Below are 22,715 nucleotides of genomic sequence, written 5' to 3' on the forward strand. Positions count from 1 at the left end.
ATTGAAGAATGAACTGTAGATTAAGTGCACGGAGGGACAATTTCAAAGTGTCTACTTAGCGTTCATTATAACACGATACAGACGTTATTTTTAAAATGAATATGGATTAAAGTCGAAATGGAGGTAAGAAATTAATTTTTACTGTCAGATTAACTAGTAGCCTTTAATGGAAGAATTATTCAACTTTTGAATTCATGCTTCGCATAATTTCAACGAGTCATGCTGGAACTGGGCATGATGTGCAATACAGTATCCTTTGGAATACATTCGTCAACCTCCAGTTTTTTTTTACCGTCCCACCCCCCCCCCCCCCCCCATATAGTTAGCCAATCTAAGTTCCATTAATCCAGGTTGAATGGAAAATCTGGCACTTATTATTAAAATTTATTAAAATCTTGATAAATCTCCCTCTACTAGAGTATTTACCTTAGTGGAAATTAAACTTATAATCGAAAAAAACAGTGCAGAAACAAATTTTATCATTGTATTTAGGGAGTCACATACTTCACAGCATCTGCGACCTCCCTATATGATCAATGGTTGTACGCATAGAAACCAAAAATCAATCTTAATGATATTTACTCTGAAGTATCTGAACTCGGTTAAGTCACGCGACTCTATGATAGAAAGGTCCTGTAAAAGTCGAAAAAACGCCACTTCATCCTTTCCCGTGGTATCGTGTCGGGGTCGGACGGGACGTGACCGCTTCCCGTAAAGTGGAGCCGTCGGCGCACCACGTGACTTTCCCCTTCTGCGTCTAAAGAAGAATGCTCGGGACGTGACGAAACGTGGCCCTGAGAACGAGCGCTCCCTCTCCTAACCCACTGTGCCACTCTCGCTATGAGAACAAGCGGCTCCGATATCGACTGAAAGTCACCAACCTGCTGCTTTTCCTCCTTCCTTCTCTCCTCCACCCCGAACCAAGGCCATCTCTTTCTATCTTTCCCTCCGTTTTCGCCTTCCTCGCGTACAAAAAGATGCTCTCGCATGCTAAAGGAGGAGCGCGAAATAAAAAAATTAAATCTCTCGACGACCGTCTGTGACTGCGGATCGGGCTGCTTTGTTAGCTGAAGCTAGTACTCAAAAAAGAGCTCAAAAGGCGTGGGGAATTCCAATTCCTCTTCGCAAGCTAAGTAAGCTGACATCTCACGCCAACCGCGTGCGTGCTTTTTATCCTCAGGTGAAGCTTTTTTTTGCGGCGTATATTTTTTGAGAATTTCACTTTTCGCTGCCGACGAGAGATCACTGTACTTTTCTTCTACCTTCATTCGCGTAGATATTATTATAAATAACCAGATATTTTCTGTGCTGATTACCTTAGCTGCGGGTCGCCAACCGTAGTTGTCACTCGAAATCCTATTAGTAGGTACTTTTATTTCAACTATGAGTTATGATTTCACCCCTTTATACAGTTCCTCAAGATTTTCTCTTTCTACCGTGATTGGAAGGATTGCTTACTCTTCTATTGTATTTTTAGTAATACTCTCTCTCTGTTGAAAGCGGAATTTCAAATTTACAATTATTTAGGGACTCCGATTATTAGAGAATATACATGAAGATCTTATGTTGGTTTTCCCAAGGCAATAAAGTCTTGCTCTCAAAATCATGAGTCTAAAGTCTTAACTGAAAAAAATGGGATACTGAATTTGGTATTGCTTCTGATATCAACGTCTACACTACCTCACTGCGGAAAATTTTCAACAATTTAAATTGTATCAACTTTTTACTGATTTATACATAGATATTGGCCTTATGATTTTCAGAATTCCCAGTCTCATTTAATCCGTAATCCACTCTTCCCGTTTCGTTATCTTGTCTTAGCTAAATTTCTAACCTTAATCTTTCATTCATGTTTTTAAGACAAAGGTGAGCTCATGAATTGGGATTCATCACACTATTGCGTTCCGTGAGTCTCTGTACATCTCTGTGTTACCTTCAACACCACGAGTTCCTTGTGTGTGTCATCTTCATACAGCCCTGCATATAAAGGATGTTGACCTGTCTTGTAGAGGAGTGCCCCGAGGTCAAAATTTGCATCAACATGTGTCTCGGATTATGCAGAGGCTGCGTCCGTGTCTGCAGTTCATGGGCTTAAGTCAGCATTTACGTGCTCGCGATGCATTTTGTGAGGCAACGAAAGACTCACCGCTGCACCTCTCTCTTTTAATGCCATATGCGTAGCTTCTACCTAGTTTTTCTTTTAGCTTCAGCAGAAGCAGTACCCAATATCTTAGAGACGCTCTTGGACCAAACAGTTTTTAATTCAAAGATAACTCAAAGAAGTAGAAATTTCTTGCCAGGCGAATTATATTAGTTCCATGTAGTCCAAACCTTTGTATGGGCCTCCTCCGTCAAAATTAATTTCCTTCGCAATTGTCAAAGATGCATAGGGAATAAATATTTAGTAAATGGGAATCTAACTGGAGCAGAGGATGTTGAGGAAAAATAAAATAACTTATTTACTCGTCGACAAATTTAATGAATTTGAAAATGAGTTCCAAGAGCTTAAAAAGAATTTCTCTGTAACATTCATTTTAACTTGGATGTTATTTTGCTACCCCCTGTTAAAGCTGTTGATGTTATATGGAATTGATTTTACTCAACCGGCGATACAGGTTTGCGAAAATTATTAATAAGCTATGAGAATTACTTCCGTAGTATCCTTTGATCGTCGCCTAATTTAACTTTCCTCTTGGTCCTTGACTTCAATCTTCTATGAAAATTTAATCCTAATGAAATCATATTATTTGTGTACGAGGGTCTTGACTCTGAAGGCTAATTCCATTCAATTTTCTAACCATGTTTTGAATCTGCTCTGCGCCGATATCTTGCCAAAAATAAAATTCAAAATGTGCCACGTCGAATCCCTTAGATGGCGCATGGTAAAATTTGAAATATTGCCTTCATCCAACGTGGTGATTTATTACATGAATTAAAAAATGATTCTTCGTCTCATCGCTTCCAGATTTCTCGTCAAAAATTAATGATCGCGATGGCAGACGTAACGAGGTACGGCGGCCTTCAATCCTTTTGTTGGATCTCCTTTTGACGAATCTTGCTAGTTGAAAATTGCCTTTAATGGGATTCACCTGAAGCTACTTGAGACGTGATCGGATATCAGCGCCTACTGCATTCATCACCCACGTCGATTTAGTGGCACGTGACACTTGAGCAACTTCGCTAATTGTGACTCATTAATTAGGACGTCACTCTTTCCTCCCATTATCTTTCGGAATTCCATCAGAGTGCATGTCGACCGTTCTGTTTTCCCGTTGCGCTCTTGAGGTAGTGCACGCTCAATGCATAGACCTATCTTGTTTAGCCTTACAGTCCCGCTATGTCAATAATTAGATCCCACTAATGCTTTAAATGGGATCAATATATGCTATGGATACCAATATGTAAGTGGAAGCCGTCGCGCCACCGATTCTAAAAACTAGACCTCTCCGCGGTAACGGCGTCAATAATTCTGAAGAAAATACCAGGTGTTTCAGAATGAATAGCGGTGATTTGACGTTTCCTCTATCGTGGTGTGAGATACCAAGAGGTACAAGGGATTTTCCTTTCAAACAGAGTTAGGTATAGAAATTGATTCTAGAAATATAAAAAAATTCGGCCAAAGGATACGATTGAGTCTCTGCTCTGTGCTGACATCGAGTGGAAAATCAAACGCACTGCTAAATATCTAGTTGATCTCGTTTGTTTTCATTACCTAATTTTTGTACTAAACTCTGTTTAGAAAAAAAAATCACTTGTAGCCCTTGGCTACTCATCCCCTCGTATTTATTAAATTCCTCCTTTACTCCCCCTCAACTCTCAACTTACTTTCCCCTCTCCACTTAAAAATTGTACAAATTGAATGCACTACAAACCATTTGTACCTTAAAGATGATGTACCTAGTAAGATTGAGGCATAGGTCATAATAAATTTTATACTCGTGGAAAATTGCAAGTGTTTATTTCAATATGGAAACATTTCAAACACTGAATAATATACATATTATTATATATTATTTTTATATTTTTGTGAAAGGAGGAAAAAGAAATTAATTTTGTTCTGCCCACATATTATACTTTGTTCTTGCTTATTGTAAGTTATTGTATCACATATATGTTTCATAGTGATAATGTTTCAAAATTTTTTTTTAACCATTGGAGCTACCTAAGGCTCCATTTGTGTTGTCCTGTTAAAAAAAAGTGTACATTCAAGCTTGGAGTAATTAAATTCAATTCAATTCCACTCCATCACGTTTGGAATCTGCGTTTTTTATTTATCCAGAAGCAATGTAATGCCTAAGCCGCTGATTTCATGCATCTTAGAAGAGGATGCGCAAAATCCTTCTTGTTGATCTGTGTTTTGATATAAATCTGGTTCTACCACCCACCATCGATAATTTTTCCTTAATATTTGTGCTGCCAAATACCATGTTAGAAGTAATATAGAAAAACGTTGAGGAGAGGTTTTGGTGAAAGGGAGAGAGAGAGGGTTCCGTGTATTTTAGCCTGGAAAGTACCATTCTATGCATGTGGTTCATACCCCGTTTCTATCACAATCGCACCCACAATCACACATATGATAGTAAATATGCGTTCCTGTCCTGACCGTCGTATGGTGTAGTTCAATACGCTGCCCCTTTGCGATAATGACGGCACTGCGACGCCGAAAGTTGAATTACAAGATAGTGACAATATTATTCCACCTTAGCAAAGTACACATAGTAATATACTTTATAATATAATATATACGTTGATTTCAGAAGCAATACCAAGTTCATTATCCCATTTTTTCTGTTTACAATGTAGACGCATACATTTTGGAGAAAAAATGCATTAGCTTGGGAAAACCAACATAAAATCTTCATGCATATTCTCTTATAATTGGAGTCCCTAAATACTTGTACCTTTGAAATTCTCCTTTCAACAGAGAAAGTGCCTATTGCTAAAAATACAATAGAGGAGAAGAATAAGTATTCCTTCCAATTATGGTAAAAAGAGAAAATTTGAGGAGTTGTATAAAGAGTACAATAAATGGAAATAGCATTGTAGAATATAAGTACCTCTATAAGGCTATCCTGATTTGGGGTTACCATGATATGTTAGTTTAAATCGGCGTCTGGTGCAGATTTATGAACACTCTTTTTAATCCAATAGCAGAAAACATTAGGCATTCAAATATACATTGTATACTGTACATGTAAATGGGGTAATATGTCGTAGTACATAGAAGTACGACAAGTTGTCGAAGTACTTAACTATATCAGAATAGCCACAGCAAAATCATTTTTTCCAGAGAATTCAGTTGGTTAAAAAACAGTTGGCTACTCATAGGGTCACAGACGCCTTTGTGGAATATTCAATGGAGGAGGACAGCTAGAGTTCAGTCTCTCAGATCTTGAGGGCAGAATAGTTGTTATCAGCGTAGTGTGAGTGCATGCATGCTTAGTACGCTAGTGCTAATGATAGTAATGGGGACGGTATATATCTTTACCATTCTTTCTTCATGTCTCTATTTTTCCCTCGTGAAGGTATGGTGGTTACGAGGACTATGACGATGGCGCCGGGGACTACTACGACTCCGCAGACAGTTATACTGGTGAGTGACATGGAATTATGAATTAATGCAATAATTCGCCCATTTCTTCTTTGTGGGTGCTGTACCGTCACTGTTGATGGGGAATCAGTTTCTATTGAATCTAAGTTTCTCCTTTTTTTCCAAATTCCCCATTTCATGCCCAAAGAAACCCTGACGGTGGAAGGGAAAAAAAAGACACCAAAATGAAAATAAATAAGTTATGTTCACAAAAATGGTCTTCTACTGCATAAAATTCAAATTCAAAAATGTCGATTTCTCTTAGAAGAATTTCCCAACGAAAAAAATATAAATGTTAATGGCACTTGTGGAATTGAAATTCATTATAATAATCTTATTAAGTTTGATTTTTTTGAGTTACAATCATTTTCTGTTAACAAAAAATTCTATCCTTATGAGGAATAATTTGCTTAACTTTCAATTCCACCGCCACGTTAATGATAATGTCCCAAGACCCTGTTTCACCTTATTATGTGATAAGTTTTCAGGGGCAAATGTTTTGCTAAACTGTCACTTAACCATTGATAATTTTCATAACAATGTAAACTAATACTATTCATAAATTCCCGTGCTCTAAATGTTCTCACTTCTTTTAAAGAAGTTTTACTTCTTTCGCAAAAATGTTGAGTTCAAAACTAAAACTAAAGATTTGCTGTAAAATAATTTTGATAAACTTAAAAAAGTTAAAATGAAGTTCATCATGCTATTACTTCAGTGTTGAAGTTATATCCAGTTTGTTGTTTACCCTACATTTTTAATGACATCATATAACCATATTGTATGAAAATGGATCTACAACTCCTTCTATCTTTGCTAGTTTTTTATTAGCTAGTCATCGGTTCATTTTATGGATAGAAAGTTGAATAATATCTTAGATTCAGAACTTACTTTAGAGAAAGGACAGGTCGTTGTCCAAGACGAAGGTTTATTATGATAGAGGCAAAGGCATTGAAGTAGGCTTATTTGCTAAGCTGTGATATTTCTTTCATATTTTAGGGGAAACTAATTGGTCTTAGGTCAGCTCACGTGCGATTTTAGCTATCATAGATGAGAACCATTATTTTTATGCAGTGACTAACTTTTACCCTTCGCGCATATTAACCATTCGTTCATAACGCAATTTGAAGGTTTTGCAAATCACTAGCTAATGATTCATGTTTGATACATAGAAACTCCATAAGCCGGTATATAGTAATACAACATGGATAGAATATACTGCTACCAAGCTTATAATTCTACATTTTGTTTGTAATGAATAGATATTGTTTCATTGCATCTTTAAACTTTTGCTCTTGTTGCCAAGTCAAATAATTACGTTTCACATTGTTCTTAAGTCGGTTTCTTTTCAACTAACTCTAATGTTGCAGTTCTTTCGTAATTCCTTACAATATGGAAAATGAATTTTGTGAAACCGTTCAAAGAGCGATTTATGGATGATTGCTGATTGAATGGAAATTAAAAATCCGTTCAAAGTAAGAAAAACTTGAAGATTCTCCTTCCCTTTGCGAGGTTTTCAATGGGAGCATATCGGAACATTATATTGCAGCGTATTACGCATAATGAGTCTCATATCGTATCAATTATGTCAATTTTTAAATACAGTCACGTAAGGCCACAAGCAACAAGGAGTACCGAAGTATCCCAAGATGAAAGATATGCGCACAGTTATTAGTTTGATTCCTTGAGTGGCCGTTAAAGACGTGGGCTATGGTTTTTATGGGCCAAACCTTTCCTGGTTTGAAGCAAGCGAGGGGAAAAAGTCGTACGAGATTTCCCTTTGGACCAGGAAAAGCGAATAGAATGCTGCAAACTCATCTTGCGCTTCAATCAACTTGGTGTCAATTTGATCCGGAGTTAGTTCTTCTAATTTACATTGAGTAATTGTGAATACTTTGAACAGCCCTTCTGCCTTAGACCTACGGGAAAGATCAAATGTCGCGCAGCGCCATTACATTTCATCTTTTGGTACTAATTTTGTTTCAGGTTTACATTCATTAAGGCCCATTTTCAATTTCCTTTCGGAGGATCACTACATCTGCGGAGCTAGTTGTTAGAGCTAGATAAAATCCTGGGAATGCCGAGTGTATCCATGGAGGAAGGTTTGTTATCAGAATGAGGCTGCGTAAAAGTTTAATGCCAACCTGCCTTCTTGTTTTCCACTGAAATATAAATGATGTTTTTCAAATCTACACCGCGATTAATTAACATGACGTAAGTTTTTCCACTGACAGGCCATAGTTTTGAAGGCTGTCCATTTGATAGTGTTGAAATATCAGTGAGATCATTGTAGAGGCAAATATCGGAGGGTTTCAGTCCTCACGGCTCGAAACCATATCGTATATCGAAGTACAATCTCCTCCATGCCCTCATCGGATGTTAAAATAATTAGGTGATAGTTCACTATTTTGTCTACTCACTTGTCCAGCAGGCGTATAATTTCTCAGCATTCTACAGCTCAGCTTTGAATGATAAGAGATCATAGGTCTACCTACGATTGAGAAAAAGATTGATTGAAAATACGAGTATTTGTAAAAGATAGTTTTCATAGAGCCCAGATTAGTATTATTTGTCGTTAAAGACTTCTACGAAAGAGATATCATAAGGCCAATGCGAGGACAACTTCACAAGAGCCTACCAGATGTCTTAAAATCAAGTGCATTCTGAGTGCTCTTTTTGTCAAAATAGCCCACTAGGAGAAACAGTGAGTGAAGGGAACCCTGTAGATGACAAAGTTGTTTACGTGTTTGTATTTTTGTATTGAACGGAATGTTGCATATATATTTAATGATGTGTTACTACCCGGGCTAACACGGGAATGTTGCTCGGCGGTAGTAAATGTAAAAATGATGAAAAAGAGGGGATTTGTTGGGAACGGTCAGCGCCTGCCCCTCGGAGATCCTTTCTCCCCTGGGGTTCGGCTGACCCGCTCGCCCGCTCGCCACTCGCTGCAGACGGCGGAGCGGGGCGCTGGAAAGGCTTCAAGGTCCCGGCAGCCAGCGGCCTGGGAGTCGGCGCCGTCGACAGACATCGCTTCCGACCCATGCCCTACGCCAGGCCCAAGTAATCGTGCCCAAGTGCGGTGGTGGTGGTGGTGGCGGCGGAGGCGGAGGACGCGGCCGGGGGGTGTGGCGTCGGCGGCGGCGGCTTCTGGGGGTGGAGCGTGCGGTTTCGGAGGGGGCCAACCGTCCCCCCTCTTCTCCCCAGGAGGACTTTTTCTTTCCCAGCCCCCCTGCCCGGAAGGAAGTGAAGAGACGGTGTGAGGAGAAGAGGCGGCAGTTAACCACTCCCTTCCCAGCCCCCACCACGACAGTTCCGCCGCCCAACCCCACTACGAGACACACACATCGCGACAATCGGGGGCGGAGAGAGAGACGAACGTGGTTGTATGGGCGGCGAGAGATTTTTAACGGAGAGTGAGTGTCAAGAGGGAGGTGTCTGGGGGTGGTGGACGCGTTCTTTTTTTTTTTTTTGAAAATCGGCGGGGTGTTTGGGGGTTGGGGGCCTTACCTCTACCTCCCCTCCCTCCCCCGCCGTATATATATAACACCTCCTCCCCCTCCCTCCATTCCCCTTCTTTCCGAGGAAGCGCACCCGTCCTGGGCCCCATTATCCCTATTATTAAAAAACGCTGTCGTGTGGTCCGTCTCAGTCGGGTTGACAGTTTCAAAATACATTGGGCACCGTTGACCAGCAACCCGTTTCCTAACCTCAGCTTTTTTCCCGGTCCACGTTGGATTTGTTCCTTTCGATTTTTTTTCCTGCTGTGCATACACTTGAAATACCACGGTTCATGTCTTAAATTTTTGTTTTCCTCGTATATCCTTGTGGTTAGCACGAAATTAACATGTAGTTCTTCTTTATTTTTCAACGTATCGTATGTTTTTTTTATTGTCAATGCACTATTCCCTCAATTTTAGGGAACTCTTTATTTGTGCTCACATATTGTTTGAGGAAGGGTGTGACTCTTCGAAGCTACTTATTTGAGTGTAATTCTATCTTCAAACCTTCGATTAGATTTTTCGTCTCCTAATTCCCGCGGTATACCTGACAACGATTCAGACCTCGATTTTTTTATGCTGCTTGTTCCTCAAAGGTGTTCAGAGCCGTCTCTACTGAGCATTTTCTGTCCAAACTAGCCAGCAACTTCCTGCTTCTTGAATTAATAAGCGATGCATATTTCTTAATATTTTACGTGTCATTTTCCTGAAATAGTTTGGCTTATGCCAGTTACATTTGCGAGGCTTCTCTAATATCTTTTCGCGACCTTATTTAATTTGCTTTGTTTCGGCAATTGAAATAACCTCTCTGTGCATACATAACTTTTGTTAATTCGAGAAATATCAGAACCTTGAATTGATCGAATAGCCCAAAAATAGGCTTAATGCCGAGGAACACAGGCTTTATATGTGTAGGCAACATAATATCTAGCTATGAGCAGACAGAAAGATAGTGCTAGGAATATTTTTTTACCAACAATACTACTCAAGCTGTTTTTCTCCTCGAAATGGGTTTTTTCTCTGCACAAAATTTATCGATGTAATTTTTAGGCCAAGTTTGAGGAATATTGTCTTGGTCATTGATGAAAATTCCATCGATTGCTGCAAAAAAACGGTGTCCGTCTAACGGCTCTGATTGCCACGCTGTCAGTTTGGCAAGGGATCATGGCCCTGTATCTAATACTTCGGAGCATCAGAGTAGCCTCCCTCCATCTCCGATTCCGCCTACTTACCTCCTAAAATCGACCATAATGGACCAAAAAAATTGATTGAAGCGTGAAAGCTGTGGCGCGGGGCCCCAATAAAAAATGTTATAATAATAAGTGTGCAAAATAGCTAGGGGAGAAAGATATGAAGATTGTTTGATTCCACACATCCCGTCGACCGAAGGTCGAAAGCTTGATTAACCGTTCCCTGGTCCAGATATGTCCCAAACAGCCGATCACCCTCCGAACACTTGCGAGTTCACGCCCGCGTTTGTTCTCTTTATTGGAGAAAGTATTGTTTATGGAAAGCATGGTGGGGCTGACGTACTTCGCTTACTTGGGACCGCGGGGGTGATCGTCGTTACAAGGGCTGAAGGGATCCGGAGTAAAATAAAGTAAGCAACCAGCAACCGGTGGTCGAAGGATTGTGTGTGCTATCTTTTGGTTTGAAACGGAGGAAAATAATCGTAAGCTTGTTGTATGAATCCAATAGAGAGAGTACCATATCACAGATGTACGAGGAAGTAATGCAAAAGGCTGTTATGTTTCCGCTAATGGAACTCAGTTTCTGAAACGTCACCCACCTTTCCCTTACTTTCCCCCTTGCCATAGTGGGGCCTGATGAGTGGCAACTACGTTTGTTCAGGCATTTTCTCTTGGCTATTTTTCATCAAAATTACGACTCATCCAATAGATTCTACTTATCCACCGTGGATTCTTGAGCGAGTTTTCACTTTTCCTCTCTTTCCGACGTCTTTCTCCCAAGCTTTCGTCGGTGTTTTTGATTGATATATTTGCATCGTTTGTACTTATCGTGAATTCATACCCACCCCTCTTCACACGCACTGTAACGTTTTTTGTTTTTCTTTTAAATATCGAAGGGAATAAGGATAATACTTTCCACGAATCAATAGGTCATGATTAAAGAACGAAAAGGTTATTTTCTGGATGGAAAGGTCCATTTCTTTTCTATATATCTTGATCTTTCGCCCACGTCTGATAACTTCCTCGTTCCCAACTACGTTATTCTAATCTACTACCAGTTGATCACGGTCGATGCATCTCTGCCCATGGATAAATTTGTACTCCCAATCCTTGCTGCTGTGAATATGCGGAGGCGTTTGCACATTATCTCTCCTTAACGTGACCACGTTATACCACGCTGGTGAAGTTAGATAATGAAATAATTGCCCATATATTACCCTGTCAAGTTCCATTGATCAAGATACGTTTTCTATGGTATTCTAGTGGCTATCCTCATATCGATGAAGCCAGTATTTGTTTTATTTTTTTACATATTTGACCTAAGAAAAGAGATCAAATTATCAGGAGCTACATTGTGCTCCAGGCACATTGCCTCACAGTGATTAAACTTAGTTCGAGCTATCAATTTTAAGTGCAGACCGTAAAAGAAGACCGTCGCCATGTATAAGTTTCATTTATGTTAGTTTGTTGAAAATTTTCATCTCTAATATGGATTCAGTTGCTGTGAGTGGGTTCAAAACGTCGTTTAATATATTCCTTTGGAATCCATTAGTAAAAATAAGACATGAAATAGAGTCCCATTAACTTAACAGTTGAATTTAAGAGCTCCTTGCCGTTGTTATGTTATTTTCTAATTTGATCCATGCGCGTATACTTGTGAGGAAAAGATTTTGTAGCTTGCCGCGAAATTTATGGATGTAATGGAAGAGGAAGATAAACAAGGATTGCCAGACAAACGCGTTAGGGATTATGGTGCAACGGTGGGTAGAATGGGATAATTTTGGACAAACTAGAGGATTGTGGGATTATAGGACAGTGGATGGGTTCTTGAGTTTTCACGTCTCAAGATTTTTAATCCCCCGATTGGACCACACCACAAAAGTTGACAGACGTGTTCAAGGGAGTGGGTTGAAGGAGAGATTTATATTCGTTAATTTCGTTGCATGGAAGACGGTTGTTGTGAAAAGTGCTCCGAAAAATTCTTTGTGTCGCCGTTGCGAACCCAGAGAACGAGTGACTTTTTAAGAAAGACAATTTTTTTTGGGAACCGAAAATGAAAATATTATTATGACGATATTTAAGAAAATAAGTAAGGACAAAAAAAATAACGGAGAGAGTTGGTGTTTTGGCGGTGTGACGGCTACATTATTTCCCACCGTGGTTTGATCAGTTTTCATAATGTTACTATTTTTCAAAGTGTCCTATTTTTTGTATGCCTCTTATTTTTAGAGTTATATTACGAAGCTAATATAGGTGTTAGTGTTGTTCGAAGCGGTCGATTTTTCGGAGTCGTGCTGTTCCGTTTTTATACCATCATCATCCTAATGAATGAGTATAAAGTATAAATATGTGCATAAGAGCAGTGATTTGATGTATATGTATATACATATGTGAATAAATCTGTACGTGTGTGTGTACATATATATGTATTTCGGAAATCCCGTCTAGCTGTGCTCTGGGCTTAAGGACATGTCCTCACAAGCGGGTCTTCCCATCATTCATTGCGCGCAAGCATTATAGTACGTGTTCGTTACTACAGAAGAAAGGAGTACCCAAGTTTTCCCTTTTAGGTTATTTCCCCCTCAATCCCTTACTTGAAAAATCCCTCCCTTGATTGAACAGTCGCGGGACCATCTTCTTAAACTGCCCCATCCAATCAGCTGTATTCCCGCCTTCCGGCAAGACCTGCATCCCCTATTTCTTGGAAAAGATATTCCACACCCACTAACCTGATACCTTATGAAACTCAGCTTCCCTCGTTCTGGATACGATTGTCTGTATGATATAAAAAAGTATTTTCATTTCCGATGAAAGTTGTGATGATGTCGCGGCCAATTTTATGGAAAGAAACTCCATGTGATTCTAACAAAGTGGCAAGCTCTATGGTTACCGACGTTTCGGAGGGCCATTCGCTCTATGTTATCGGGGATTTTCGTATTTAGTCCTGGGACTGACGGAGACTACTAGCCCTGATGAAGGAGAGCAAGTTGCTTTACGTAATTTCGGAAACCATGACACCTGTCACACGGTCGAAAACCCAGATACATCTCTGAATATATTTCTTTTTCATCCTCCTATCCTATCATCCTTACACCCCTGGAGTCTACTATTGATTCATATTAGTATACCCATACGTCTTATTTTATCCCGAATGCAATATTTCCTTCTCCTCCTCCCCCCTGACCAAAAATCTTCGTCCAACAGCGGACCACACGGCAGTTGGAGAGTCCCGCAGACGCTTGGGCCAATGTATTTTTTAAGAATTGAAAAAAAAACAAATCATACAAATCATAACGGAACGCTCAATTGGAATATGGGGATCATGAATTCGACTCATAGTTTGTAGTTGCTCTTTATCTGTGTGTGTATCTTGTGGAGAATGATGTGTAGAAGGAGAGTTTTTTGTTCTTCTCTCAATTCTCTGGGGAGGGAAAAAAGACAATGGGAGTGGTGATTTTTTTTAGTTTTTCTCTCCCCATCCCCCAATCAATGGTTTTGTGCACTGGTTCCGGGGAGGAGGGGGGCATGCAGATGATATAATGTTCAGTGAAAAAAAGGTCAAAGGGTCAAACACCCCTTTGAGAGTATGGGAGAGGACTTTGATGATTTGATGGGACTCTTTAATAGCAGTGTGTGGTGTGATCATTTATGGATTGTTGTTAGAGTTGGAAAAGTGAAATTACCTTAAAGAATATGGAATGGGTAGTTGCTTGCACTGTATTATTATGGTGCATTCCTTCGACTTGCCCTTGTTTGATTCTTTTATCTGTTTGCATCGTCTCATCCTCCCCTTAACGGGAGAGTTAAAAAAAGGGAAAAACTACCAAAGAAGATTAAAGCGTAGTGGTTGGTGTTCATGGGTATTGGAGAATTCGTGTGTGTTTCGTTTTTTTCAAAAAGCAAGGGCGGGTCTCTCCGATTAGTTTAGGCCATTTAATTTAAGTAAAAGTTAAAAAAAAGGACATCAGATGCTGGCTTTAAAAAAATTCGTGGAATGTTTAGCATGTGTAAATGTCATCCCTCTTCCTCTATTTTCTGCACACTGAATTTATAAGAACAGTCTCATTAGCAAGAAAAGGGAAATTATATTTAAAATGACTTGTACTTTTGAAAATAATTACAAAAATAGCATCAAAATACTGTGTTATTTGTATAAACAAGGAAGAGCTAACTTTTGCTAAAAATATGTTTTTAAAACAAGAAAATATTGTTTGTTTAATAGAGGAAATCTTTATGTTTAGCGTGTAAATAGATGCTTTTCACTCATATCTATATACATACATATATATTATATATATCTATGTGGTTTCGACCTTATTAGTAAATGATGATAAAACTCCCAACCATAATTCTTTCCCCTTTACAATGTTTTAATAATTATAATTAAAAAAGAGTTTTTCTCCATATATTCACCTGTCTTGTATTAAGTATGAGAATAATTAATACTTAGGTTTAATAAACAAATGTGCTTAAATAATGTGTAGTAGCATTTTGTGTGTAAACAATTTAATCTGATCTCCTAATTTCTCAAATCAATTTTTATTATCATCATTACAGAATGTCTACTTATAATAATGAATGTAATCCTCCATCCGATTCGTAAGACGAGAAAGGTGAAGCCAAAAAAAAAACTCAACAACCTCCTTAAGCTCTGTGTATTTGATGTTAACCGTATCAAAGTGAAACCTAAAAGTCAATAAAGAAACGTGTTCTATCATATCTCCATTTTGAGTATATTGTCAAATCTGCTCCACTGTCGCAGTGAGCTCAACCCATAATTCCTAATCCCATTCCCCCCTTATTTCTTGCAAACCCCCAAAAAAAATCTCTGTCCTAGTCACCAAATATCTAATCATTACAACTTTAAGCACTTGTTGGAGAACAAGATTCAAATTTTTACTTAATCTCCACCGCTAACCAATTAACGCGAGAAAAATGGGACCCTAAAAAATACCAAAAAACAAAATATTCCCTCATCCAACTTTTCGTAAAAATGGATCAAGTTGGAACTGCTTGGAGCCAATTTTCCAGGTAAAGAAACAGTTTTAAATAATTTATGTTTTTACTTTTTTTATCTTCTTTCTCTCATTATTGTGTTTAAAAAATATTCCAGTTTCAGCGGTGGACTGGGATTATTATATCAAAAATGCTAATTATAAATTCAACCATATTTAATCAAAAAAAAACTCAATCTAAAACATCAAAAAAACTGAATACATAAATTAAAATTGCTAAATAAAAAACCAACAATATTTCGAAATAATAAAACAAACTTACTTGCGTTCTAAAAACTGGGGAACGGATGAATCATTTTCTGCATTCGTTTCTCACAAATTTCTTTGAAATTTAAAAAAGGAACTATAACACAAAAAAATACCGGGTACTAAGATATGTACTGCTAAGATCAGCCCGCCATAATAAAAACCCTCCCTCCCCCTGTTATAGATTGACTTCTCAATGGAATTATCCTGGAGAATTTATAGTTAGCATGGCGACCGTAAGTGTTTGAATGGGGATCAATAGTATGTGGTCGTTTTAAGTATGGGTGCATCTGCTGCGCACTTTTCGTAGTCTTCAGAAGGTTGTATAATTTTTTTTCTATAAAGCCTTCTTACACATGGCGAGGTTTGGCTTTCGGCCTTGACGGATTATAATACATGTATTGACTCTCTAATGATCGTTTGAGAACTTCATTTTTTATCCCTACGCTACTCTGCAAAACCGGTGGACGTGTTGTTTAAATGACTCGCCGTTACGCTATCCCCGATACCAGCATGAGCTCAGGTGTTGTTTAAAATTTGATTTGTTTGACTAAATCCCCGTCCTGTTTTTCCAGGGCCAGCCCAAAGGGTCATGGTGGATGTAAATTTTTTTTCTTTCTGATTCTAATTTCGGGCGACCTGCTCGAAAAAATCCTCCGGAGAGACCGAATGGCTACACCTCGCCTGTTTTAATGGATTTTTTTTCATAATGGCTGATTGGTATAGCTGCTAAAGTGATGAACGTTTTTTTTTGTACTCTGGCTGTTTTCTATACTATACTATTACCTTATAAATACACCTAAATATATATTTTAATATATGTGTACGTACATTTGTGTGTGCTATGCTTGTGGTTGTTTGCGTATGAGTGTGAGAATGATTGATCTCTATATATTTATATGTGTGTTGTTCTCTCTCTATCTATGTGTTCTCATTGTTGGGTGGGGGAAATATGTGTGTGTTTTTTATGTGGGATTAGGAGAAAAAGGGTACCTTACCATTAAGTTAGGGGGTGGGTTTATGTAGGGGTGGTTTTTTTTTAAAAAAACATGGCCATGTTTGGGTAGTAAGATGTATACATATATACCATGAGGGATGTGATGAATGAGGGGGTTGGGTGGGGTTGGGAGCTTTGGGGGTCTCTTAATCACCTCATTCTGTCCTCTCCTGCTGCAGCTCGACCGCCTCCATGGCCCCCACCGCTCAAAGCCCGAAGATATCGTCCTCCGCCGAGTTCCGGGTCCATCCCCCGCCACCGACCAGCTAGCCGCCGAGAGACTCCCACCGCCGGGACGTCGCGTCCTCTCTCCCGGCGAGCGCCGCCGCAGTTTGTCGTCGCCGGACGAAGGCGTCAGAGGCCTTCTTGACCACCATGCGGCGGCATCGTTCGTCGAAATCGGTTATATTTTTTATACTTACGCATATATTTTCGCCTGTACTGTACAAATATGAGTTTTGTCGAAAAAAGCGATTGGTGTGTTTTTTTTAACTTCATCCCCAAACAAAATACCGCTTTTTTTCACCGTGCTGTTTCCGAGAGTATTTCTCTTTCGTAAATGTGTTTACCTTGGTAGACTGGTAAATTTCAGAACACTTTTAACCCATCAAAATAGGAGGATGCAGCCAGCCAAGAATAGGCAGTTTATGGAGGGACTCGATGACAGGAAAGGGACACAAAATTCACATTGTGAGCATATGAGTGGGTAGTTACGTAATTAATATCCAATAATACTTAATTTCTGTTATCAATGGGCTGGTTTTTCCGAGGTTTGGACTCACCGCAACTCACTATTACGCGTTAATGAATAAATTTTAATTTAATTATTCCTGTTTAAATAAAATCCAAAAGTTGTGTGAACGATGAACAATGAAAGTCTATATGAATAGTTTATGTATTTTGAAATTCCTGGCCAGATAAATCATGTTAGAGTGACAAATCTTTGCTCATTTTAAGTACAGTTTTATTATTACTGGCTTGCGTTTTCATAGTTGAAGATGCACAAAGCACAGTTTAATCATTTGGACGTTAGGCTCTTTTACCAACGGTAATGCGTCTATAAAGTCCATGAAAATCGTGATTCAATAAATCAGCTTAAATCAATGGGGTGAGCTCTAAAATTTTATTCATCCAATTGTAAATAATAGAAACACATATATCTGGCCATTTCCAAACATAAAGAAATGAACTTAGAGTATACATGTTTACACTTTTCTGAATAGGATTATTTTAAAGGTATTGGCTTGAATGAAGTGGTGAAACTTCACTTTATTATGGTAAGTATACGAAACACAATCTTGCATATAATATTTTCTCGTGTATTTTCGTGAGTGCTTCCAAATATCCGTGTCTTCCCTCGATTACATAGGGTCTTTCTCAACAATTCTGGTATCCTTGATCGCTTGGGTACTCATTTGGAATTTGTTTATTTGCTTATCATTCTTTTACTGAATATTAGTTAGGGGTCCCAGAATGTCAATTGAAGGACCCAGATTAATATATAACATTTTCCGTTACTAGCCTCCGACATTAATATTTGTTGGGTTTCAGTGAGGTTTTTATAATTTTAATGCGGGTTTTACTTGCTATACTTAGTTTCCTTTGAAGTAAGTCCTTAATTTACCGCTAAGTAAACGTAATGGTTTCAAATTCATTTAAAAAAATTTGTGAGAGTGTCATATACGCTTGTAATACTTTTGAGTTGGCTTCATATTCCAGAAACCTTTACGTGCCTCGCGATGCAGATGGCCTCAGAAAAATTTGTTCGTCCGGAGCTCGTAAAGTCGAAAATATTCATACGGTGATTTTCCGAGCATTTGCTATGTGAACCTCCGTCAAAACATAGCTCTTATATTTTCCTTTAGCTCAAACAAACTCGCTGTCCCGCCGTTTATAAAGCTATCCTAGCCGAGCACCGTAATTTGACGGCTCGGCAGTCATACCAGTCTCCTGCGTGACCCAGTCATGCCTGGGCCTCGCTCTTACTGTCCCGAGTCGATTGAACACTTCGTTTTAGGACTAGATCGAGGGGAGGCTCATGTTGGAGTGATAAGGGAGGCGAAGGGGCTCCTCGAGTGACGGTGGATACGAAAACCCCTCAGTTTGCTTCTCACTCGGTTAGAAGCAGCTGTGAGTACGCGTGTCCGCGACTCGTGCTATTAGCCTCGTGCTTGTTGACGTATTTCTCGCACGTATCGCTCACTGCGACGTGCTGAAGCACTCGGAATTGCTCTTACGCGTGTGTTTATTGTGCTCGATTGTGTTTCTGGGAACTGGGACGCGTTTAATTGAAGCCGTAGCAGTTTGGATATTACATGGTGCATTATGTTTGTCGGATTCTTGGATGTGTACCTTCCAGCAAATTCACGTGTCTCAGCGTGGTGAGAGTTGATGCAGTTCCCACCGGGGTACTTCGTAAAAGGTAAGTTTTTCCAAGTGTACACAAACTGATGGATCAATCCCTTATGTCATCTTTAGGCACAAGTATTAAAAATATTTGCGACGCATCTTTCATTCCTATCGCCGGCCGTTAGATATGCTATTTAGGTCATGCGTGTCGTGTGTTCTACGAAGGGGATGGTCAACATTCGCTTATATAGTTGCTCTATTCCGTTGGGTTAATGGGTACCTCTTGTTCATTGACCAGTAATAACAAACAGACTGTTGTGTTTTCTCCTTGTTAGCGCTATGTCCATGAGAAATCAGCTGAGCTTTGAATTTTAGTTAACTGGTTATACTAATTGGCGTATTCCTCTCGCTATCCTTTCTCGGAAACGTTAAAATTACAATTATTTTTCGGAGCTCGTTTCGATTGATTTAATCAAGTGCAGTTAAGATGTAGGCAGTGCTTCAATTAGACCAAGCAAATTGTCTTTTTGGCTATTAATTCAATCGATATCGAAATTCTAGGTTAATTAGTGCTGCACTATTACATTATATTAAAAAATTTATTATTATTAGTATTCTACCGATTAAGGTAGGTTTTCATGGAGTATTCAAGAAGTAAGCTGGGAGCCTCCCTTTCCTTCCAGCACTACCTTCTTTAATTCACTGTAAGGCCTACTCTCTTTCAATCTATCTAAAAATCCTATTATTTTCCATCCCCTCCCTAGTTTCCCTAACATTCTACCCTCTAACACCATTTTCAACATCCCCTCACCATAATCTAGGGAACAAAATTTGAGACCGAATAATTTTTATCGTGTTATTGATATGGGAAAATTCCTCTAGGCCCAAGACAATTGGAATGCACGAGGTGGAAGTCGCGATGGTGTTAACATGTAGTTATCTAATGCACCAAAATGTACATTTTCAATGCTAGGTAGCTACCTCTCCTAACATTTATCTTACTTTGAGACATTATTTTCTATCTGCTCCTCAGAATTCACAAATTAAGGGTAATTATTCAGTAAATGACGCCTACCTCTCTCTTCGTCGAATTTATTAATCGTACGCGCAGGCAAGTTAAATTATTTATCGTTGACATTCATTACTATTTATATGACGTTGCTGTGGACTTATTTCACGTCGCAATGTCAATTATAAATGCCATCTAATATTTAATCATCTCCCAATAAAGCTAAATTGCAAGCTACATGTAAATTTATCTGCCCAAATCTGATTAATTTTAACCCATCCTTATCGTAGTTATCAAAAACAGTGGTAAAATTCATTAATATTTGGCCTTAAGTATTACTAGTTCCATCTGAAATGGAGGGTTTTCTTTGTAGTATTGACCAATTCATAGAGAAATTTTGAGTCATTAGAAAAAAAAAACTAACTATTTGATGCATTTCCTACGCATGAGATACTTCTCAGCAATCCAACAGTTTTCTATAATAACAATTTTTTTAACCTAATTAGAGTGCTATGATGCAGAATTTTAGCAATTTGCTGATTGACAGCTTAAAAATGCTTCCCCGAATGCGTTACTTTTACACGCTCGCGGTTCAGTCCGTGCGTTTATACCGTTTTTGTAGTCGCTGAGGGTAAACTACAGCTAAATTAAGTAGGTCGTTGGAAGATACTATTGCAATATTAGCTAGAGTCTCTCATTTTCTCTATATCAGTATAAATTGATAGTGACAACTGGATTAGACGCCACAGGGTGAGTTCTACCGTCGCCTATCTTGGCCAACCTTTGTTTTCAGGCACAGCGTGAAAGAGTGAAATGTGGAAGCACCAATTCTCGAAAAATCAATGCTGATTGCTACTTTCCGCTTTATATCGAGCTCTCTTAACTGACTCGTTGGCTTTCCTTACGTTAATTTCCGCCCTTTTAATTAAGTATTGAGGAACTTCCGCGACGCATCTTTTCCTATTTCCGAGCGCTATCGTGAAATTCGTTCTCGAGGACATCATCCCGGAAATCGCCTTATGATTGACTCTGATTGCTCACGTTTTCCATTTAAAACCGCGTCGCTTCGAGGGCAGTCATGTGCGCGCTATAATTTCCTTTACTAAGCATTGCTTTCAATTCCCGCTCCAATTAGACGCTTCGGAATCATCCTCACGTTCAACTCCTTACGTAATGTATTGACTGGGATTCGTTGACATTCATGAATACTTATTTGACGTTGTTGCAGCCCTCTTTTACGTCGCATTATCGACTTTGAAAGCCGTCTAATATTTATTTTATCCTCCATTTGCTACATTAAAATTTTTTCGGCCATAATCTTATTGGTTTTAGTCCATTTTAATCGTAACATCTAAAGTTTTAATTGATTGCTTTTGATTCTTCCGTAATTGACTTAGCTGGCTTAGAAGATAGTGGTGAAACATGTTTGAGGAAGAAATAAATACATATGTGTGTATGATTAGGTTAGGTAACTTTTAAATAAAGGAATCCCAGGCATCTAATATAAAAAATGAATGTGGAACTAGAAATGAACTCGATACACTAACATTAGATGGACATGGATTCGTTCTACTTTGATAGCGCTTAGCGGCGGGCAGTAGTCATCTCGAACGCTAATGACTTTCCTCAGTCCTGGGGTTAGGGGGAGGCGTAATTCCATTAGGCGATCCCTCACTTTACTTGGGCCCCTGTTATGATAAGTAATAAGTTAAAATGTTTTTTTTTTCTCTTATTCAATGTTCCTCATTTATCTTAAGAAATATTGCTTGAAGTATTTGACGTGAATGACACTTGCAAGGAAGTTGATTCTTCGTGTTTCATCAAATTATAAATATGATGTACGTCTTGTCTTCCACAATACTCATCCAGAACCGCGGGCTCTTAGGAAGAAAGGTCAATATCGGCTTACGGAACTTGTGGATGGATGGAAAGGAAAAAGAACGAAGACGTTATTCGACAGTATGGGTGAGGTGACAGAGGGTATGGAAGGAGCGAGTACGAAGTGGAGAAGGGAGTTTGATAACCATGGTAGAGGAAAAAGATATTGGATAACAGTGAAAAGAGGAAGGTGGCAGTGTTTATCGATGATATAGAAATTGCTTCATGCCGAATATAACAGGCCACTAAAATGGGGAGGTATTACAGGCCGGACTGATTAGTAAAATATCACCTGTTGATAGCTGTGTTAATTTGAGTGCTAAATTCTCATCATCTTCCGTATATTAGAACAAAAGTTTCTTCCATGTCTTGATGACTGTGCTGAAGCTTTGAGCTAATCGCACGGTGAAGGCACGCAGTCTTGTCAATCGGAGTTCGATGCCGGAGAGGGAACCTGAGTAGCGGCTACAACATCTGAAGAAAGAAGTAGGCGGGAAAATGACCGATGGGGCGTAGAAGGCCTGGGAAATCCCTCACTGAAAGCAAGGAAATAATCACTTTACCGCTGCCTGAATTATTATGATAAATAAACCCCGGAACTGAGAGACAGTGACGACATATAACGCCGCGCAACTGCACTGCGTCACGTAGGGTTATTCAGTCTACCGCTTGAACTCCCACGTAACAAAGTCTTCGCATTTTTCGCATTACCTGTTTATCTGGCATGACTGAAATTCTAAAGACTTACTCACCACGCTGTCGCCATGTACTATAGAAGTGAGAATTGAACGCGGCCGAGCAGTATTCTTCTTTCTCCCCTCTGCATTTTGCTTGCATGCGGGATCGAAATCACTTCGGATCGCTTGGTTTCAAACCCAAGGGTCGGAAATAAAACAGACAGAGATAAGAGAGCGAGTTTGTTTAGGCAGTGGCGTAACTAGGAA

At 39.1% G+C, this 22,715-nt stretch overlaps 1 protein-coding gene across 3 annotated transcripts in view; it reads left to right on the plus strand.

Annotated features, from left to right (window-relative positions):
- Window positions 1–17,009, plus strand: part of LOC124156128 — a 701,458-nt gene extending 684,449 nt beyond the window's left edge. Inside the window, exons 5-7 of one of the 3 annotated variants that reach the window (XR_006864274.1) lie at window positions 5,526–5,593; window positions 8,470–9,003; window positions 16,715–16,802. Coding sequence is in view for 1 of the 3 variants with exons in the window: in XM_046530467.1 (XP_046386423.1) it covers window positions 5,526–5,593; window positions 16,715–16,905 (259 nt within the window). In the remaining 2 variants the exon portion in view is untranslated. Of the gene's footprint in view, window positions 1–5,525; window positions 5,594–8,469; window positions 9,004–16,714 lie in introns of all 3 variants that reach the window. The other 2 variants (XR_006864275.1, XM_046530467.1) reach the window with 2 other exon arrangements.
- The last annotated feature ends 5,706 nt before the right edge of the window (window positions 17,010–22,715 follow it).

Source organism: Ischnura elegans, chromosome 3 (assembly GCF_921293095.1).
Source record: "Ischnura elegans chromosome 3, ioIscEleg1.1, whole genome shotgun sequence".
NCBI lineage: Eukaryota > Metazoa > Arthropoda > Insecta > Odonata > Coenagrionidae > Ischnura > Ischnura elegans.